This window comes from Haemorhous mexicanus, chromosome 1, assembly GCF_027477595.1.
Source record: "Haemorhous mexicanus isolate bHaeMex1 chromosome 1, bHaeMex1.pri, whole genome shotgun sequence".
Lineage (NCBI taxonomy): Eukaryota > Metazoa > Chordata > Aves > Passeriformes > Fringillidae > Haemorhous > Haemorhous mexicanus.
Window position 1 is genome coordinate 18,103,924 of NC_082341.1, and position 22,102 is coordinate 18,126,025.

The 22,102-nt window shown below is 42.9% G+C and overlaps 1 protein-coding gene across 1 annotated transcript; it reads right to left on the reverse strand.

The window, feature by feature from the left end:
- Positions 1–418: 418 nt before the first annotated feature.
- On the reverse strand, positions 419–10,495 carry MSRB2 (methionine sulfoxide reductase B2). Its single transcript, XM_059869762.1, has 6 exons — positions 10,296–10,495; positions 10,040–10,203; positions 8,977–9,083; positions 7,927–8,003; positions 3,844–3,991; positions 419–1,334 (listed from the first exon to the last, which is right to left on the reverse strand). Exons 2-6 carry the CDS (start codon positions 10,146–10,148, stop codon positions 1,227–1,229), a joined length of 549 nt encoding a protein of 182 aa, XP_059725745.1. The 5' UTR covers positions 10,149–10,203; positions 10,296–10,495; the 3' UTR covers positions 419–1,226.
- Positions 10,496–22,102: the final 11,607 nt, after the last annotated feature.

A 22,102-nucleotide genomic window follows, 5' to 3' on the forward strand; every position in this document is an offset into this window, starting at 1 on the left:
TGGAAGGAGCAGAAATAAATTCAGTGCAGTAGAGGTCCATTTTCTGAAGACATTAAACAGCTTTAAGACTACACTAGTAAATGAACACACCCTTTTTATCACTGAGGCAACCAAAGTGGGGAGAGTGGAAACAGGCTGTTATAGGTAAAGCCAAATGAGATGTTGCCTAGTAACGCTCAGCAGGGAAGCATTTAAACCCAGCCAGTTTAGTGAATCTGATGTTCTGAGTCAGAGATTATTTTCCCTGGAAAAAATTCTGAAGGAAGGAAAGCTCAGTTGAATAGACATAGGATTTCTTTTGCATTTAGGGCAAAATGTAATGACAATGCTTGAGAGAATGCAGAAGTATTTACAAACTTATACAAGGAAGAACAGACAAGGCATCAAAAGCAACACTTTACCAAGCCTGGTTTTTTCATGCCAATTTATTTCCCACAAATACAGTAAATTCCATACTGATTTTTATTTTTGGATTCTGAAATACATAAGTGATAACAGTAGTCTGCAAATATTACACATATCATTACATTATTATAATATAATTGCTGTAAGAGAAGTTTCTGGAGCAAACCCTATTTCAACTCTGCGATTGGATACAGAATCAAAATAACTGATTAAAAAGAAGAAAGACTTCATGTCTCCACTGGTTCCATTGCCTGAAATAGTTTTAATTGGGTCCTCCTTCAGGACTTTGTGCTTTTATGGGTTCACAGAAAAGTCACTTGGCTCAGCTAAGGGTCTCTCACATCAGGGGGAAAAAAACCCTCTCAGACCTTATTTGAAGATTCATTTTATTTTTGCTTCCCTTTAGAAGGTTATGATGATTTTTTAGAAGTATAAGTCTGTCATGATCAGCCATGTACATGTGTTCCTGAGTGCCACAACTTCTGCTCAGAACAGGCAGTCAGGTTCAGGAGAGCACCTCATTTCAGCAGCCTCAATACAACTAATGTTGATAGCTGCAAATGTGAACTATTGCACAGATTATTTTTTTTTAATTAAAAAATACAATAAGGAGATCAACCCACCACACTAACCATGAAAAGACAGACTGACAAAGAGTTAAAACAAAAATATGTATTTTTTCAACAATGATAACAGCTGGAAAACAAAGCTACTACAGCATAAATACTAAAATTTGAGTTATATATTAAAAGCATGAGTTTTCCACAAGCATGCTGTACGAGCAGAGAAAGAATGTTCTGCAAGCCAGAGAGAGCCACTCCTCACTGACCAGAGCCTGGTTTGAAGTTTAATGAAACGCTGTTGATACAGAACCTCTGCCCAGAAGGTGTGGGTCCATCATCAAACACATGGCCTAGATGGGCGTCACACTACAACAGAAATTAGTATCATTTTATTTTTGTATTGCTGCAAAATGGCAGAATCATTTAGGTTGGGAAAGATTCATAGAGCCCATCTTTGACTGATCACCACCATGGCACTAATTGCTATGTCCAGTGGTTTCTTGAACAAAGAAAGTCACCAGGCATGGTGACTCCACCACCTCCCTCAGCAGTCCATTCCAATGCTTAACAACCCTTTTCATGAAGAAATTCCCCCTGATGTACAGCCTGAACCTCCCTGGTACTGCCTGAGACCATGTTCTCTTGTCCTGTCTCCAGCTGCCTGGGAGAAGAGCCCAACCCCCACCTGGCTGCACCCTCCTTTCAGGCAGTTGTAGAGAGGGATAAGGTCACCCCTGAGCCTCCTCTTCTCCCCCCAGCTCCCTCAGATTCTCCTTATCAGACTTGTGCTCCAGACCCTTCCTCAGCTCCACTGCCCTTCTCTGGACACACTCCAGCACCTCAATGCCCTTCCTGAATTGAGGGACCCAAAACTGGACACAGACCTCAAGGTGTGGCCTCACCAGTGCCGAGCACAGGGTTATGATCACTGCCCTGGTCCTGCTGGCCATACTGGTGCTGATCCAGGCCAGGGTGCCTTTGGCCTTCTTGGCCACCTGGGCACTCTGTGGCTCTTGTTCAGCTGCTGTTGAGCAGCACCCCCAGCACCTTTGCCTCCAGGCATCTTTCCAGCCACTGTGCCCCAGCCTGCAGCTGCAGGGCTTGTTGTGAGCCAAGGGCAGGAGCAGGCCCAGGCACTCGGCCTTGTTGGAGCTCAGAGCTCTGGGCTCTGCCCATCAGTGCAGCCTGTCCAGATCCCCCTGCAGAGCCTTCCTGCCCTCCAGCCAGCTCAGTGTGTCTGCAGGCTGCCTGAGGGTGCCCTGGATCCCCTGGTGTGGATCATTGATAAAGATATTAAACAGAGCTGGTGCCAGCACTGAGCCCTGGGGAGCACCCCTGGTGACCAGAAACCATTGTCACTGCATTATTATCATTGGAATTATGGACCAACAGTATTATTACTGTGCTATCCTGGACTAAGAAACTTCCATGATTAAATCACTGTTGAGTTGTGTGAGTGGGAGAGTCCTGGGGAGTGACAAGGAGTCACATCTTGTCAGTGGGCAAGTATTTGCCCCCAAACAAGCAGATCCCAGGAGAAAAGGGATTATTGCCAGAAAATATAGGAAATAAATGAGAGGATCTAAACATCTCAATATGTCATGAGAATTACAGGTTAATTGTAGGTCACCGTAGGTCATTCTCACAGATCAACTGAGGATTCCCCTCTCAAATTACTGACATGAAAATATTAGACTCAAATTACTGACATGAAAATATTAGACACAGTATAGCTATCAGTGACATTATAAAATTAGGAGGTCTTCAGCTGAGGTACTTGAAGGTGCTTGCTGCATGTGGCTGCAAATGTGAACTCTTCTGAGATAATGGACTGCAGCAAATTTTTGGTACATTTGCAGATATACCTAAGCCTGCTGCAAGCACACTGAAGTACAGCATTAACAATCTTAACAGTTTACAAAAACAGACACACAGAGACATAAAAAAAAAACCCAAATCCAAGATGCAATTCATTAAATTCAATTGCATACTTTTATACCTGAACAGAAGTAAAAAACAGATTCAAGGTTGGGAAGAAATGGTTAAGGGAGGAAGTTGCTTAGAAAAAGAACCTGGGTATTACAGCAGGTTCCAAAATAAATATGTGTTTGTGTAATATGGTCTGTGGAAAGGTTAAAGGTGTAAGGACAGGAACACCATTTCTAACACATCTGAACAGTCTCTAACCCCTGCTTCAGGCTGGACCCAGCTGCAGTGCTGTGTCCAACCTTGCACTCTACTACAAGAAGGAAAAGGGTCAATTGGGAAGGAAGCAAAACAGAGCAACAGGACGGTGAGTGCACTAAAAAGCACTGCATAAAAAGGAACAGTTGAAGGAACTGGAACTTTCTAGTCTAGAAAAGAGATGACTGAGAGAGTCAAAAGATCTAGAAAAAATAGAAGGGTAGCTCCTGTGAAACAAGAGAATCCACAGAAACAGCTGTGGTGATGCAGGGCACAGCTACCACCTTGCAGGGCAAATAGTAACGGCTGCAAATGGCTTCAAGAGCTGGTGTCTCAATCTCTGAATATTTTAAGAACATCTACAGCAAATATTTAGCAAGGCTGAATGAGGAAGAACTGTCCCTGTGATAGGCCAAATGCATGGACCCTATCTCAGAGTCTCTTCTACCATCTCCAGTCACACCTTGCAGCACACCTTGAGTACATTTTCTGTCTAAGCTCCAGCCTTTGGCTATACATACACAATTGCTTTCCCCAGTCACATACTTTTCTTCAGCTCAGACTTGGAAAGAATGGCTCCAGTGACACTGTAATTCTCACTGTTGTATTTAGGTAGATTCATTCATGAGCACAAAGACAACTTATCTGCTAAGTTTTGTGTCTTTTTGTATCATCTCCAAAATTAACATACCTGTTTGCAGACAACTTCAGTTCTTCTTGACCCCAGTGAGTTATCTGGTCGTCTCACAATATTGGTGTTAGTTTCATCTCTGCCACAAGTACCATAAGCCTCAGAAAAAGATGGCCATCCAGTTCCAGAATTGTACTTCTTCTCTGAGCTGTAGTGGAAATCAGATCTTCTTGTTAGTTAATAACAGAGATGTTACAAAAGAGTCTGCTTCTGTTAAAGAACATTGGCTTCTTCCCTCATTCCTGTGTTGTACCAATATTAATATTTGGCACAGTAGAATTTTCTCATTGTCATCAAACTGTGCTGGGAACTCTTTTCCAAAGGGAATTCTCGATCAGTTCACAACAGGAGATTTTGTCTCACTGTTTCTATTTCTGTGTCAGGTTGGTATTTTGTAAAGCTTAGAAAAGGGTTTTTGTCTGACAGCTATGCTATACCAACATTATGTTATAGTGTTTAGCCATTACACCTCCAGAGCTGCAGTTTGAAGCCTGGCTCAATGCAGCAATCTCAGAGAAGAGAGTTTACAAGAAGAAATGAAGAGCAGACAAAGGCTGGGCTGGCCCACCAGACCAGGCTCGTGCCTGATGATGATAGAGGCTTTGTCTTGCAGTCAGCCATCAAGCTGGTTTGGAAAATCAAACAGAGCCTTGCTCAAATCATCAATCAACCAATGACAAATCCTCACAGCACAAAGATCTGCTTTTCCCAAGAGATAATGGCAGCCATAAGAAACAGTACAACAGACTGTCAGCTTGTGGGTGCCTCCTGTTAACATCCAGGGTGACCAACACTGTTTAGCTGCATGTTAAAACCCAGACTGCGTTGGCAAATATGATCAAAAGACATTTTAGGGATTTGGTACAGGAATGAGATAATGCCTTTTGTTTAAAATTGTGCAAGCTTTGACAACAATATGAACCTTCTCTTATCAAAGAGGGACCTAGCGTGAGTTAGAATAAGAAATTAAGATAGGTTCACATACTTCTCAGATTAGTGGTCTGGAGACTCACCACAACCATTTCCTCACGATTCCTCGTGTTTTTTTTTTCCAGTTTCGCAAACCCAATGCGCTTACTGGCATCTAGTGGTGGATGGAGACATCAGCACCACTAGCAGCTCGATCGAGGGGATTGAAAGGTTAGTTACGACAGAATTTAAAACCAAGTATGTAATATACATCATGTTTATTTTGGTGGGTCGTTCACGCGGCGAAGAAAAATCTGAAAATCTTAATTTCAGTGACTTTTAGAAAGATAAGGCAAACAAACTAGACAAAAAGCTTAAAAAAATCCAACCCAAAGAACAGTGCATGAGTCAGCATTTTTATAATCTGTACAGGGCTCTCGTTGAGTAATGCAGCTGTGGAAATAAAAGAGGATTTGCTAGCACAGAATGACCAAAGGTTAGTTTTTGTGTGGGCTGTTGCTTAGTCATTTACATCAACACACAGCCATGAGAAATGTTCTCCTTCCCCTCCTCTCCGCAAAACTGGAGATAAATAGGACACTGCACAGGAGCAGCCTGCTCTGAAGCAAATGCAGTTTGCAGATTCTGTGTTTGTACAACAAGGTCCTCAGGGCTCCAGGCCTGTTTCTTTCTAGCTCAAGAAGGCTCCCTGCTTTCCCTGCCACAAAACCACATGAACACTGTCCCTACCAGCCACCGAGTCCCCAAGAATGGCCTGGAGGACACATATCCATACATGACTTCAGAGCTTCCCTGACATACATCTGTTCTGTTTCTTTTTTATCAAAATTCTCTATTTTTTGACACAGTAATCCTTATGTTTATTCACACATAGATACAAAGATCCTCTTTGAAAACCCACAGAGTCAAGGAAGGTCTTGAACACTGTGTGGGTTTTGCATCTGACCCTGACTCTGTCCCTTACATGCCACTCACAGTACTTAAGTTTACTGTAGATGTTTTCCACTGCTAAAGGAACAATCTTTTGAGCTGTTAAACTAGCTCTCAACAGAAATGGTCTCTGTGTGGTTTTATTAAGAGTAATGTCACTTAGATTCCCTAATAGAAACATTTTAGTACCCAAAAATATTGCTGTTCAAGATCATATTTGTCCTTTGAAGTATTTCACCACTTAATTTATGGATAAATGGACTTTCCCTAAACATATGCATTAGATTAGACCTCGACACACCATTCCTCCAGCACATGTCATTTACTTTGATCCCTGTTTCAGTCGTCCTGGATGGAATCCAGATAATTCTAAAAAGTGCTTTTTGCTGTATGAATCTCAGCTGTAGGTTTATGGTTTGATGAAGGTTTGAGATTTCATTAAAGCACCACAATTTGCTATGTATAAAGGTTAGGGGTTTGTTCCACGTATTTCCAACTCTTTCAAATGTATATTTGGTAGCAGAAGGTATTAAATTCTGATTTAAATGTATACATGCATGTTTCAAAGAAAGGAAGAAATACTTCATGTTTACCTGCAGCTAATGATCTAATGCATTTGAAAAAAACAAAAATTCACAAGAACATTTTTAATGGACTAGGAAAAAATAAATATAATGAATGAAACTCTTATCCAATACCACTTCTCCCCTTCATTGCTTGTGTTCTCCACAGCATAACAACTCCATGGAAAATATATTTTCAGGTGATTTTTCACATTTAATAGTTTCCTTTTTTCCTACAAGATTTTTTTTTTCCTGAAAGTTTGAACTTTTTTGTCTGTGAGGCTTAGCATTATCTTGTGTTGCAAAGAAAAGTGCTTATATTCTCTGAAAGCTGGATAGTGCAAAGGGCAGCCTGACTGTTTGGTTATATTGCTGTTTTGTTACTAGTTTACCAACAGAAGCAATTCCCTCCAGTGTTTGTCTCTCTTCATGTGGGCCTGTCAATATCAATTGTCTAATATAAAAGGGGCCAAAATTGAAGGAAAATCTGAAGGAATGGAAGGAACTCTTCCACAGCTTAGTACTTCACAATTTCTCTAATTTATCTGAATTTTCCAGAGGTGTTTTTAGGTTTTATATTTCTCTTCAGTGCATTTTGTAATGCCGAGCTAACATCAGAAATTAATTCATTTGGACATATTCATTAGCAAACCTCTATGGAAGATAATACATTAAAGCAAATGCATGTTTGCATAACAATAGTTTTCTGCACTTGGCCAAAGGAAAATTAATTGTACACAATTATAATTTAATTGCTTGGTTTAGGTTTATTTTCAATACATCCATTACATTTTCCCCTCCTTTCTTTCTATCCAGATCTCTCGATCCTTAGCATCCCATTTGAAGTTCTGATCTGTGATTCATCCTTTAAGTCAGCCACATTTCATTCAGTTCTCAGTTGGGAATAAATAAGGGCTATTTTCTAGACCAAAAATATGAGAAACTGTCTTTCCTGGTTCAGTTACAGAGAACAGAACACTCTCTGCATATCCTACTCCAAGGCACTCTATTTCCTTTTACTTAGACATTAATGAAGTTGCAGAATATATAGTATTGTAAAGAGCACAGAGGTTAACTGTGCAATCATTTGCAGCCAGGCTTTAAAAAGTAGATGCAACCAAAAAGGCAAGAATAGTGGAATTTAATTTAGGGAACAAGGAGGGAGTGGGGGTGAAGAGAAGGTCTCAGCTGCAGTGTGAGGGACTCAGCAATGAGAACATCACAACAGTAGACAAAGGCAGACCAAGGCCTCTCCCCCCCAGCAGCACGAGTGGCAGAAGATGAGTTTGGAGGAGCACAAGAACAGAGCAAACACACAGTGATACTCATGCATAAATACATGTCTTTTGCAGCAGCTTGTGGCTTAAGGACCTCTTAACCAGAGAATTATTATCAACTAAAAAGAAGTGTGTCAGGAGAAATAGGCAGACTACAGCCTGACAGCTGTGTGCTGGCCACGGGCAAACCCTCATCAGCTCAAGGAAAAGGCATACCATGGATCTGTGTCACCACAGGCATCCTGGAAGACTTACACACAGCACTTGGGCACCCAGGGATTGTTCTTCTGACCAACACTTTCCATGCCATTCATGAAAAGACATTGCCCTTCCTACCACAATCAGTACATGTTAAAGATGCTGTGAAATCCAGAGGATGTTACCTGAAGAGGGGGGCATTGCAGCACACACAGCAGTATATTCCTGATTCTGTGTTATTCAGGTAGATCCCACTGAATGGCTTTTCAAATAGGAAGGAAAAAAGAGAAGTTAATAATGTAGGTCTTTAAAAGCTCACCATCTGGAAGAAGCATGTAGGAATCAGATTCAAAACAGGAGAAAAACCATAAAAAGAAGGCTTTGCAGGGGGGCTTTGAAGAACAAACATTAGCAGCCTGAAAAAATGAAGGGGAGGATGCCTTTGGGCTAGTAGTGAAGACTACCCCCTACCTCCACAAACTTTGAGACCAGTCAGATGCATAAATCATCCAGGTACCAAGGATGGAGTCATGACCTCCAGGAAACTGGTGAAATGTGCAGGATCCCAAAGGCCAGGGCTCTGCTATGGACTGCCACAACATTAAAGCGGCTTTACAAAGAGACTCTCCTCCTTCCTGCATGGTCTGGTACTGGGATCCTTCTTTTACAGATATGGGTTTGGGCACAGATCACATGGTACATGCTCCATGTGTGCAAAAGTCTTGTCTCTGGGCTAGGGACAACCAGCACTCCACCCACAATGCTACATGGCTTCCTTCCCAGAAGGAGGAAACGTGGAGACATGTGGGGTGGGTGATCTGGCACCTGAGGGAGAACCCATCTCCTGAAGAGAGCACTATGTTTAAGATTTCCATGGCTAATCTACATATGGTCATAAAAAGGAGAATACAGGATAAAAATATCTGAGGATCTCCCTGTCCTCTGGACGGGCCTCTACTCCCACCACACAAACAGTTGATCTGGCAGGAAAGTATCCCAGAAAAAACCCCCAATAAAATATGAAAAGAATGCAGAATGTTTTTCATCTGCAAAACAGCCTGGGTCAGAACAAAATCCACCCCGTTCCGTATGTTGAGTCTAACTTTCATCCACAGGAAGGCAGGGGAAATCCTGTGAAGAAACTGAGTGGTGAGAGCTCCCCAGGGCAGGTTTTTCTGTGCCCAGCAGGCAGAGGAGATGGCTCACCCTTGGGCAGCATCAGCCCTTTTGCTCACCGGTTCTGTTCCTTTTTCTCGTGTAACATAGAATTGCTCCGGAGACAATTTTTTTTTCCAGTCTGTAGCAGCAGCTGCTTCAGCTTGTTTAGTGAGGGGGTCTGTGTCTTCAATTAGATATAGAGAGATAATTTAGTAAGATAGCTTACATTCCATTGATGCTTTCCATCATCATCTCAGTTCTCCAAAAGTTTCTATGGGTACAGACAAAGCTCAGAGGGCAGCTCAGAGGCATGAGCAGGGACATGTGCAGGACTTTGCATCTGCTTTCCGTTTGGTGTGCTACATCCAGAGAGCAGCTCCAGCAAACCACTTGGGAAGGCTTGTAAAGGAAATGGGCACCTCTGACCCCAGGTACCACCCACTCTCCCAGCACAGCCCTCTGTCCAGGATAACTGGTTGGTCTGCCAGTGTTCCTCCTTCATGCCTGGATAGCACTAAAAGGTTTGGCAAACCTCTTGGAAACCCTCAGAAACCAGAACTAATGTTCATCTGTGGGCTGCGGAACATGGGCAACTTCCACAGGCCCCAGTGAAAAGTGGTGCTAAGAAGGAGGACTGGAAGAAAGCAGCACCTACAGCCCAAGAGAAATGAGGCCACAGTTAAGTGAGGGACACACAACAGCAGAGCAGAAGTCGCCCATCATGGTGTAAACCTCCAGCAACATGTCCTGTGAGTCTGTACACACCAAGAACACTTGCGGTAAAGAATTAATAGACGGGCTGAAAAACGGGGAGTAAAATAGTTCAATACTCTCCTAATCAAAAAGTCTGAGGTGGGGAACTGCCTCCCAGCCTGTCTCCCATCAGCACGGGATCCTTGATAAACAATCAGCTCCTGAGGAGGAAACACTTGCCTGAATTCATCTCTTGCAAGGCAGAGGTGAGACTGGGGGTGGGGGAGAGGGCAGGGGGAAGTTCATTTGAAAATGATAGTTTAACCAAATAACCTAGAGCTTAGCCTGCCAGTTCAAGACAAAAACCTACAGCATGCTAACGCAGCCCTTCCTAACCGGCCAGAAGACGGCGAGCAGGGGGTCCTTGCCCCCTCCCCATGCGGGTACCTGTGCCTCTGTGCGCAGCGCGGGCGCGGCCGGCGCTCAGCAGCGGGGAGCGCAGCAGGAGGAGCAGGCGGCGGCTCCCGAGCATCCTCCCGAGCGGACGAGCAGCCATAGCGGCGGGGCGGCACCGGGAAAGATTCCGGCTGTGTGTAGTCCCTGCGTTCCACCTAAAGAATCAGACCTCATAAAAGCAATGAGTAAAGCACCCGCTTAAATGCCGATGCAGCATTTGCAGGTAAACATTTCAATCACTTCTTACCGAGAGCAGCTTAAAAATGAACACTCTCTGCGGCCGTAAACGTAACAAAATCCTGTTGAGATATTTGCTTGCAGCTATTCTAGATTGTTTTTAAGAAGAACAGGTCTGGTACTTGCATACAAAAGCGCTCTTGCTGTCCTGGATGCGTGTTACAGGCATTGCTCTTGAGGAACGGCAAAGGAGCTGTGCCATCTGAGGGTTTCCTGCGGTGATTTGCAGTCACAGCTGCCTTGGCTTGGCCTATAAATATACCTGTAATAGGACACGTGTGTTAGTTTGTGTGCCCATCCTTAAAAGGTAGACCTAAACACAAGTTAATTTTCTAGGTTAAGCCTTAATACTACTGTCTGCTTTTCTTCCCATAGTTTCATTTCTGATTTGGAATTAGTTCATCACTTCAGAAGGATGGGGAAGGAAGTGTTTTGATTACATTGGACAACAAAGCTAATAATGACGCTAATAATAAACAAAGCTAATAATAAATTTATTTTAGTCTAATTATTCTAGCCCAATTCTAAAATCAAAGCTAAAAAACACTCATGTGTGATCAGTCCTGTATATACATGTTTGTATTGAACCATCCTTATGCCCAAGACAGAGCTGCCCCGTGGCAGCTGAGTACATCCAACACAGCATCTGATCAGTACCGCGGCTGTAATCACTGCCTCTGCTCGGATCCACAGAGTACTGCAGCAAAGCACGGGTATCAGCGAGGCTCCTCCGTGTGCATTCAGTGTCGGCAGTGGCAGGGGGGAGCAGGGCACACGGCTGATTTATGGCTTTCTCCTCTGTAATAAGACATGGTGGAGTGAAGCCCGAGTACCTGGACAAAACCCCTGGAGATGTGATGCCTGTGAGTCTTCAGGACTGTGATTCAGGGTGTTAGGAGACTAGTGCTGCTGGCAGGGAGGAGAGAGCTTTGCCACCCCACTTTGGTGCTGGCAGAAGGCAGCATCCATGCTATAGGCAGAGGGACAATATTTTTCCATGTTCAGCCATTTTGGCAAGTGATGATCCTGTGATCTTTCAGTGCACTTTCTAGCTAGCCCCTATGGCATCTTATATCAGTCATTTAGCCATGGTTTAGGAGGGAGGTGGAACAGGTTAGGGAGCCTTTGGTGAGGAGAGACCCAATCTGACACTTCCCCAGTTCTGGCAAGTGGCTTAGGGCTAGAAAGTGGTAGCAGGTGATGGTGTCACTCCCTGCTTCTGTCTCTAGCTCAGCTGTAGAAAAGAGGCATTTCCCTCACATTCCTGGTCTTAATCTCACTCAGATGGTGTTTGCTCCTGAGGACGACAGATAATCAATAGAGTTCTCCCTGAATTATCTGAGAAATGAAGGAAGCTGAGAGAAAGTGGTTAGTCCTGAAACTTGCATGTTTTCATGTAATTGACATCGATTTAACTGGTGCTTTTTTTAAAGACAAAATTAAATAAAAAATGAACTGTCAGTATCTTTCTTGCAGGTCTCTGTTACTGGTACCATCCCAAAATGCAGCGGTTTTGAGGCAGTGGGAACTGAACCAACACAGGTCTGCTGCTGTAGCATTTTCCTCAGATTCTGGAGGAGGGAAGTAGGGGTCTGGGGGGCAGTGGGAGCAGAAGAAGTGAAAGGCATCAGGCTCATCAGCCCAAACCTCTTCATCCTCTCAGTTACCCACTTCATTACAAGCCACTCCTTGATTAAAATGAGGGGGGGTGGTGGAAGAGGCAGATCCCATTCATCCCAACAGCTGTGATCCATATTTGAGGTGGTGCATGGCAGAGCAGGAGAAAATCCTCCATTTTCCCCTTCAACAGAAGCCTGACCTGCAGTCATCCAAACCAGCATGACAGGTCTTCCTCAAGTGGAAAACAACCCCCCAGCTGGAGGTAATTCATTTTTCAGATCTTCAGTGCTGAAAAACCAAATCATTGTCCTGTCATGCCTGTAATGTTGCCTCCCATGGTTACAGCACACACCAAGCCGTGTAGCTAGGCAGATATCCGGCCTGCCTTTCTCCCCATAGACTGTTCTGAAAGCCAATTAAACTGTTACTTAATTTTCCTCCTATTTTTTTTTCTCCCTTATGCACAAGAGGAAACATTTAAAAATCTCCCTTAACTACATTATGTAAATTTTCAAGTAAATTCTCCCTGAGATGTAATTCAGCAGCTTTGTTGTTAAAATGTCACCTGTCTCCAGCATGTACACAAGCTGCATCCAGGGAAGGGTCACTCATGCAAAGCACAGTGTCCCATTAGACATGTGTGGATGGGGAGAAGCTCCTCAGCTCCTCCTGTAGTGTGGCTCTGTGCCGAGGCAGCAGCAGCATCACATGTGTGGGCGAAAGCAGAAGGGAAGAGGGAAGCAGTCACAGCCCAGACTATCCTGCTAATATTTATTCAGTCTCCAGCCATTTCCCAGCTCAGGCTCTGCCTGGACTGATGGCTGTGGGGACAAGCAGAGCACCACCAGTAATGTCTGTGCTGGCAGGTACTGAGCACTCAGCCAGGCAACAACGAGTTGCAGAAGTGAAAAACAAAAAACCCTGTTCAAATTCAAACCTCTGCTTAAGCAGCTTTTGTTAATAAAGTCCCTTGACATTATCACGTATGGAAGAAAACACTTGAAAGAAATTGTGGTGGTTTCATTTTGTATGCAATTGGTTTTCCTTTGCTCTCTTTGTCAGACCTAATGTGTGTCCCCTCCTGTGGGGTGGTTCCACTGAAACACGTGGGAGCTCACCATGCAACAATTTATCTTGGACCTGTCATATGTAGGGTGCTGTGTGCCCAGGTGCCCGGGGAGTGAATGAAGGGTCTGACATGAGCCCTTCAGTGGTGGGTTGTATCAGTGGGGGGCTCTGTTTCCTCCACGGAAACCCTCAATGCTTTTGTAGGAGATATGGCAGGAATTCCACATCCTTCCTCAGCAGAGTCTTCTCTCTCCTCTAATAGACTGGATACAGCTCCACAGCCAGCATCTAGCCACTCAGATGTGATGAAACTATGAGCTCCTTGTATATGGAGATACTGTTTCCACATGGAAGCACTATCTAAAGATATGTGGTAGCGCTCTGGTGCTGAATTCCAGTCATGGAAAGGGAATTTGGCAAATTTTATTAGAAGCAGAAGTGTCAAAGTAACTTGGAAAAGGATAGTGCTGGTTTCCTCTGGACTGAATGCAGATCTGAACCTCCCTGAAGCTGATCTATGGATTCTGCTTAGATTCATTTATGGAGCAGCCTGATGTGATTCAGGTCAAAGACATCATCAGAAATAATGAACACACAACTTCTCACTTTGTTTGCTTTATGGTTTAATGTCTCTTTTTGCTAATCGTAAGCTGTAGGATACCTGATTGTTCTAACCTTTGTTTTTGGAAAGTAAGAGGTCATATTTGTGGGCTAGCTTAAGTGGGAGCCTTCTCTTGTAGTCTAAGGGTGGAATTTGAAGAGGACAGAATAGAATAGAATAGTTCCAGTTGGACGAGATCTAGGGGGTTGGTCCACTGTGACAAATGCTTTGAGTGGGATTAGACCAAATGCCCTCCATAGGTCGTGTCCAGCATAAATTATACTAGGATTCTAAATGCTTTGAGAAATTCCTTGCATAACAAGTGAAGGCATGAATTCAAAGTTAAATGGGAATTTGCAATCACTCCTTGATAGAAAACTCAACTCTGCAATTGAACCATTGGTTCAGCTAAAAGTAGACGGGCGGTCTGGTATGGAATATGTGTATCTTCAGGGGCAGCTATTGGGAAGCAACAAATCCAGGCTATTTCCCTGCATTACCCTGTGCATCCCCAATATCATGCCATCCAGTTCCTTGAGCCATGTGGACAGTAATAATACAATAATAATTGTGGACAGTAATAATACAATTCCACAAATTTGTGTGTGATTTCTTATCGCTTTTATCCCAAGGTAGTGAAGAACTGAGATGGTCCTTCCACACAGTACCCAAAGCCTGAACAGAAAATTGAATGAACACTTATTTAGCAGCAATTTTCTGTAGGTTATCTTAATGGATTTATCACCCTGAACTAAGCCCTGACCTTCTGTTCTAGTCTCTCATTACAAACACAGAAAAAGCTAATTCATGATTGCATCATAAAAAAGTAAAATATAAATGATTTAAGAGTACTGCATGCTTCACGCTCAGATTAGGAAAATGCCTCTCCTCCTACAGTGACTTCCCTGATAAGAGAGTTTGCCTTTTTCCCAGAAAATGGGAATTACTGAGGAATGAGGCTCACTAGAACAAGTTTTATTCCCACTCATTCATCTTAGATGTATTTTTAAATTTGGGATTCATGTAAGTGAAGCTGTGAATCTTCCTTTCCTTCTCTCTTAGGTGAGCCCCCAAAGATTTATTTTGTTGGAGAAACTAGCATTCTGTTCTCAAGGCATGAGCTGGTTTTCCATTTCATGAAAATGAAGTTCCTGGTGGCAATCTGGCCCAGCATACCCTGCTCCCACTGGAACAGGAGTTGGGGTTTCTTTTCCAGGACCTATCTGAACAAGGTGCAGAAGTGAAAAAAAAAAAACAACCCTGTTCAAATTCAAACCCCTGCTTAAGCAGCTTTTGTTAATAAAGCCCCTTGACATTACCACGTATGGAAGAAAACACTTGAAAAAAAAATTGAAAAAAATTATCTGAACAACTCTGAACTGAGCAAAACTTTCTCCAGCTTCTTGTGATATAAAATCTGGCCAGATCTGTGGGGACAACCAACTTAATGTGAGAACCTTTGGTGAGGAGCTTTTTAAAAGGCAGAGTGTATTGAGTCAGGGCTGCTGTGGTAGATGTTTTTGTCCATATCTGCTATGTAGGAAGAGGGTAGAGAAAGGATCAGAGCAGGCTCTAGGATTCACATGGACCTCTTGTTTCTACACCATACTGCCATTCATTTAGCAAGAAAAAATTCTGATAGGCCAGGTGCTGCTAGCCCATTTGTTAGTGAATTACTTTATTTTCTGAGTGCCAAGCAAAGATACCTCCCCACCATACCTAATGTCCAGCAGTGTTTCAGTATCAAAACTGAACATGGACCTGACTGAAACCTGTGCTACTCTCTACTACTGAATTTCTGTGATCAGCAAATACACAGCAAGTGGTAACAACACACTGAATCAGTGGCAGCCCCTGGATGAGGCAATGAACAGGTTCCCCTGAGAAGCTGTGGATATCCCATGCCTAGAAGTGTTCAAGTCAGGTTGGATGGTGCTTGGGACAACTTGATCCAGTGGAAGGCGTCCCTGCCCACTGTGGGGGTTGGAATGAGATGATCTTTAGGAGCCTCCCAACTCAAACCATTCTAGGATTCTGTGACTCCCATCCCTCCTCTGTCCCATGGTAACAAATGATACAGAGTCATCCCTGTGTAAATAACTCCAGATTTCTGACCAGAGGTTTTGCTCAGAAGCAGCATCGGACCAGTGTGATCCTTGTCATATGGAACTCTGCATCCTGAGCTCACCCTGCATTTCACATTATTTGTGTTTTAGACCTGAACACACACCACACAGATCTTGCCTTGTGGAATGGGCAGGGAGCTTACTTAGGCACAACATTAAATTTGGCCCAGTGCTGCAAAGTCCTAGTCCCTGTCAGTTCCTGATGCTGTCTTGTCATTGGGAGATCCTGAAGAAATTTAGTACCTGAATAGCCCAATATTTGGGCTTACAGTCCCTGACTTATTTTTGCACATATTTATACCTAGAAGCCAGCCTTTAGTCACTAGTTCTCTCTTTGGTAATGCAGCTCCCATTAATAGCAGGTGAATCTTGGATTAAACCCACTTACATTAGAAGTCTGCAGAAAAAAAACAGTGTAATGAAAAGAAACTGGCACTCACAGCATGTGATTCTTCTGTATGATCTACCCTGGATAAACTGTGTCTTAAGAGTGCCCATTTGTCAGAGAATTCTCCAACTTTGGAAATTAGGTATCATTACCAACATCTGTTATATCTTGGGACACTGTGCAGACCTCCAGTCTTTCATAATATGTTCCCTAATGCCAATTAAAACTAATGACTTGACATTTTGAAAAGCCTTTTGACTCTTTAAAATCTTTTTGACACCTGGCCTTTAAGGAATCTTCTTTCAGACTGTATCACTAAAAGCACCTTGTTCAGAGAAGCTCATACTAAAAAGGAATTAAAAACATGCTATGGTGTGGGGGTTTTTGTTCAAATCCTTCTTATAACTAGGAAGAACTGCTGATCTGTAGAAAATGGTGTGCAGATTTTGAATGGGATAGAGTTAATTTATTTCACAGTAGCTGGTATGGGGCTGTGTTTTGGTTTTGTGCTGGGGACGTTGATAACATGAGGATGTTTGTTACTGCTGAGCAGCCCTTACACAGCACTAAGGCCTTTTCTACTCCTTACTCCACCTGTGAGTGGGCTGGAGTTGCACAAGAACCTGTGGGGGGACAGAGCCAGGATGCTACCCCAAGTGACCAGAGGCATATTCCATAGCCTATAGTATCATGCTCATATATAAAACAGAGGGGAGAAGAAGGAAGGGGGAGAGCATTCATGATGATGGACTTTATGGTGTTGGTGGAGGTCCGCTCCCCGTAGGTGTTTAGAAAAGACTGGACATGGTACTTAGAACCATGGTCTCACTGACTTGGTGGTGTCTGTCAATGGTTGGACTCAGAGATCTCAGAGGTCTGTTCTAACCCAATTGGTTCTGTGATTTTGTTTGTCTTACTGAGTCACTGTTAACATGTGATGGAGCTCTGTTCTCCTGGGGATGGCTGAATACCTGCCTGGCCATGGGAAGTGGTGAATGAATTCCTAGGGTTGCTTTGCTTGCATGTGCAGCTTTTGTTTTACCTATTAAACTGAATTTTCTGATTCTTGCCCCCCACTTACAGAAGGAGTAGTACATGAGAGGCTGTGTGGGGCTGATGGCTGATGTTAAACCACAACAGGATGTAGATGAGAAAACACAAGAGATGAGTATCAGACACAGTAAGATAATCTAGGGATGTCTTCCTGAAACAGTAAGAGAAAGCAAAAAAAAAAAATGGAAACAGCAAGACTGCAAGCTGTGGGAGCAGCAGGCGTTGAGGTCTCTGGTCGGGTGTTTAGCTCAGCCTTTCTTACAACAAAAGAATGAAGTGACTTTGGAGCAGTTTCTGCTTCACAAGAACTTGGCACTGTGTTTTTACAGCAAACTTGCACAATACTGTCACCACAAAAAGGAAAGATGTTACCCTCTGTGGAGCCTTGGGACAGTTTTGTTACTTTTATGCAGCATGGATGAGGGAGTGAAAACCAGCAGCAAACAGCTCTTGCTGAAGAGCTTTTTTTGTCTCTTATTCTAAAATAAGCAAAGAGATCCTGGGGAGCCCAAGGATTTGGTCTGCTGAAGACAGGGTCTGCTGTGCTCACTTGCAAGGTAGGACCAGCATGAGGGGAGCTGGTTGTGGACAGCATTTGAGTAGGTGGGTGTAGCCTGGGCAAAGGGCTGCATGAGTAACAGGATCTGCTGCCTACTCTGATGTGATTGTTCTTCTCATCTTGCTGTATTTCCCCCAGCACCTACCCAACTCCAAATAAGAACTTGCTTCAATTATGCTTTGCACAAGGTTTCCATAGATGGTGTCTTAGCATATCAGTGAAACATCAATGACCTGGAAGAACTAGCTGGTTCATTACCATGCAAATAAGCACACTCTTCATGAAAGAAAACCTTTTACTAGCTCATTGTATCTCCAATACTCCAATTTCTTCCATGTCCTACAAATAACATTTTTATAGGTCAAAGACACATACGTGTGTATATATGGGTTAGGGTTATGTCTCTCTCCTGTAGGTCTCTCTCCCACTGTGTTTCATTCATTCCTGTGCATACTCTACCTGTACGTGCATTCTAAATTCTGCCTGGGTGACAGAGGACAAGGAAGGCCAAATAAAGTTATTCCACTATTTCTGATATGTTTCAGTGTCAGAGACAGTGTTTGTATAAGAGAAAAATAATAAGCTCATTAAGAGGGCTAAACAGCTGTTAATTTATCTGCAAAGATCTATTGTAGTAGCAGTTCTGGAGAGCTGCCCCATGTATGGGACTGGTATCATGTCCCATACACACTGTTGTATTGCAAAGGCCACAGCCAGTGCTAGAGCAGAGTCCTTTGATTGTTTCTCTCTGTGTTATTTGGGAAGAGGTACAGCTGCCTGGGAGGAGAGGAGGTACAGTGTCACAGCTGTAGTGTTAGAGGGTTTGTGTATTGGATGTGCCAGCGGGTGGTTGTAGAGGTGTATCTATGCTATGTGTTTTCATCTCTTTGTAAATGTGTTATTAAATCCCTAGACACACAGAAATCCCCTCAGCTGTGAAGTGCTGAACCTAGCAGAGTACTCTGGAAATGCAGGAATGTATTTGAGCCATGCTCTTTACATTCTCTATACTGGCCATTGTTGGAGATAGTTTACTTTCAAGGACAGACTCCTGGCTTGAGTCTGTCTGTCCATTCTTATGCTTTCTTCCTCTACTTTGCTGTGATGTGTTTGGGCTTTTAATTATATGGGGATCTTTTTTTTCTTTTTTTTTTTTCCAGTCTTTTGAAGGAAAATAGGAAGTGCCAAAGAGTTGTTGGGAGAAAGACCCTTGTATAAACCAGCAAGGTGGCTATGAATATAATAAATGTTTTAGTGCACTTTTCCGTCTTAACTAAGTTGACATACTGGCCAGTAAATGTCTACTGCCTCTGCAGTTTCCATTCTGACACTCTGTGTCGATAATGAGATGGATTTACAGAGAAATGAATCATGTAATAGAAGAGGTGCAGATCCATGCCAAGAAGCTGTTGATGAAATAATGTGTCACCATTCAAAGCCCACATTTAATAATAAAAGACTTGTTTTTCCCTGAAGACAAGTTTAGTGAGAAAAGTAACAGAAAAAATTTCCACTTACATCTGAAAATAAATATGCATTTTGTTCTGAGAGCTCTGGATTCTTCTCAGGACCCAGAGTTAGTCAGCAACAGAGATTTCCTGGAGGAAGAGCTCATTTCAATTTCTACAAGCATGGGAGGGCATGGTTAGAAGGACTGATGTCAAGCCAATGCTCTACTTCAGCAGTGGGTAATCAGAAAGCATTCGAAATGTCCCAAATCTATAAATTACACTGCAATTGTTCCTTGCTAGCATAAAGATAAAATAAGTGTCAGTTAACCTCAGTGTTCCTACTCCTCAGGATCAAGGGCAATAGAAGAGAAGCATGGAGGAGCTGGTACTGCTGCTGCCAGCAATCTGTTCTGCCTCAGCGCCTGCTGGGGGAAGCAGAGTCCACTTCTGCAGTGCGGTGGTTACCAGAAGCACCCCTCAGAAACAGGTCTCAGCCAAAAACTCATCTGCAGAGACTGGAATTACTCCCTTAGCCACAATGGTCCCAGACACACAGAACAAGCAAAAGCAGAGATTTGCAAGGCCAAAGCATTAGACTCTCTCATACCAAAACCTCTACTGGAAGTTGCAATCCCATTGATCTCACCACCACTTTTGTCTGCTGCTTTACTGATTCACATTCATCAGACAGGTAGGAATCGTACCTGACCTTTTATTAACACAGTCCAGATTCGTATTTCTTGATATGCAGATGTGCTATATATGTGCATTGTGCTTTTCAATGCCAAATCAAAACTAAAATTCTTTGTAATGAGTAGTGGGGGCAGCAGGGTGTGTATGTGTGTGCATGTGTGGTCTGTCACTTGCAGATGCCTTGGAAGAGACCATGCGGGAAGCTGAGCAGGGCACTTCATCATCTCTGCACAGTCAATATTAAGCTGGGCAGTTTCCATGAACAGGAGGAAAGTCTTTATGCCAGCTTCTCTCAGAAGCACAGACATGACAGTGAGGATGACTTGGGGGTGCCTCATTCAAATCAGGATCTTCAGTCCCCATCACTGTCCTGGCATAACCATCAACATGCCCTCTCTTTCAAGAAACTGAGCACATCTCAGTTGGTTTTCATTCTGTACAGCTGCTGGCCATGAGGCCATTTCTGTGTCGTTGCCTGGGGGTTACAGCTCTGGAGGAATGAACCTTGTCTCAGTTCTTACCTTTGCTTAAGACAGCTTTTCAGCCTGCAGGAGAGCACCTAATTATGAGGATCTTGTTCTAGGTAGGGTACAGGTTCTACATTTTACAATAGATATTTACGTGTCTAGGCAGTAAAACATAAGAACATTTCTGGAAGTGGGTACTGGAGACCCAGACTATCTTTTTTCCCAAAGGAAAAGCCTAATTGCTACTCCCAAATATTAAGTTGAAGAGGTTGCCCAACTTTTCTGTTTCTGTAGTCTATTAATCCTACACTCTTTTCTGCACGACAGCAGATCTTTAAAAAGGGATGCAGAGTGCTTAGTGGCCAGAACAGATCCTGCAATGAGGTAGCTGCAGACTGTTTTGTTTGTGCTTAGGAAGGCATCAAGCCTGACTCCTTCTGTGTGACTGAGCTGCCCAGTGAACTATTATGTAAAAGGAAATATGAGCCCTTCCCCATCTGCTCCTTAAATGAAGGTAGGCAATCAATTCCCTCAGGCACAACCCAAGCCAAATGGTGTGTGCTGGGCATGTCCTCGGAATACTCACCCAGCTGAGCCCTGTAGAAATGTTTAAACATTTTGCTTCCTGATTCAGTTCTGGAATGAACTGAATGTGAGCTGAGCTGCTCTTATCAAGGGTGGGGGGACTCTTCACCAGGCCATGGACACAATTACAGGTCTCTGATTAACATAAAATAAAAAAGTGTGGCATTTCTTGACGTACTTGACAAATAAAGTGCAGTTTTCAAAGTAACCATTCTAGATTGAAGTGTTTATATTCTACCTAGATCTTAATGCTGACATCCAAGTGCATTACAATTTTGAAGTGGCAGAACTCAGTACAAAGTTCAAAACTGTGAAAGACATAAAATATTTTTGGATCCTGCATTTCTGGATCATCAAATTCTGCATTATGCAATGCAGGGTATAATATTTGGTTTTATTTATTTAGATAATTATTTTATGTAAAGTGAGCTTGTATACCTAGAAATTTCCCAATTTTTATTTTGAAAAACTGCATTTTGTCTGGTTTTTTCATATTGATTTTTATTAGAAACAACAGAAATTGCTTTCTTTTCAAGACCTCCTCAAACACAGTAAGTCATACTTTAACATTATGGTTCCAATACAAAATAATGAAATTCCAGTGTAAGAAAACTATAGAAAATGATAGCTAGCAGGAAATTAATTCTTATTTTACTTCAATTTACTGGACTTTCAAAGTTGTGGGTTTCTATACCCAATCATACCTGTCAGTGAGAGCATATGACCTTCCATCAGTCTCCTACCTGCTACATAGCAATGATAAGAAACACATCCTCACTTTTCTCTCAGTTCTGCCAGCACATCCTGCATTTTGTTTCCAGATTTCATTTTCATTCTGATGTCTAGAGGACTGCTGAACATAAGGTTAAAAAAAAAAATGAACATGAGGCCATATAAGCAAATTTACAACATAAATTTAGATAAAATGTTCCCCTAAGGGCTACCAGGAAATCAGGCTGCATGTCAGAGGAGGAAGGAGAGGGAGTGGTGGGATCATGCTCATGAGCAGTAATGAATACAACAGATACAAACCTCCTCCTCAACCAAAGCAGTCAAGGCAAGTGACTGTGCTTATACAAACATTAAAAAGCTAAAATAATACAGACCCATTTTTTAAAATCACATTTTTGGTAGGCAGGAAGTAAATGCCTTGTTGTAGGTGTTCTGGTCTTCTGAAATTTAGTTCTGTTAGGCCTGCACTGGCCT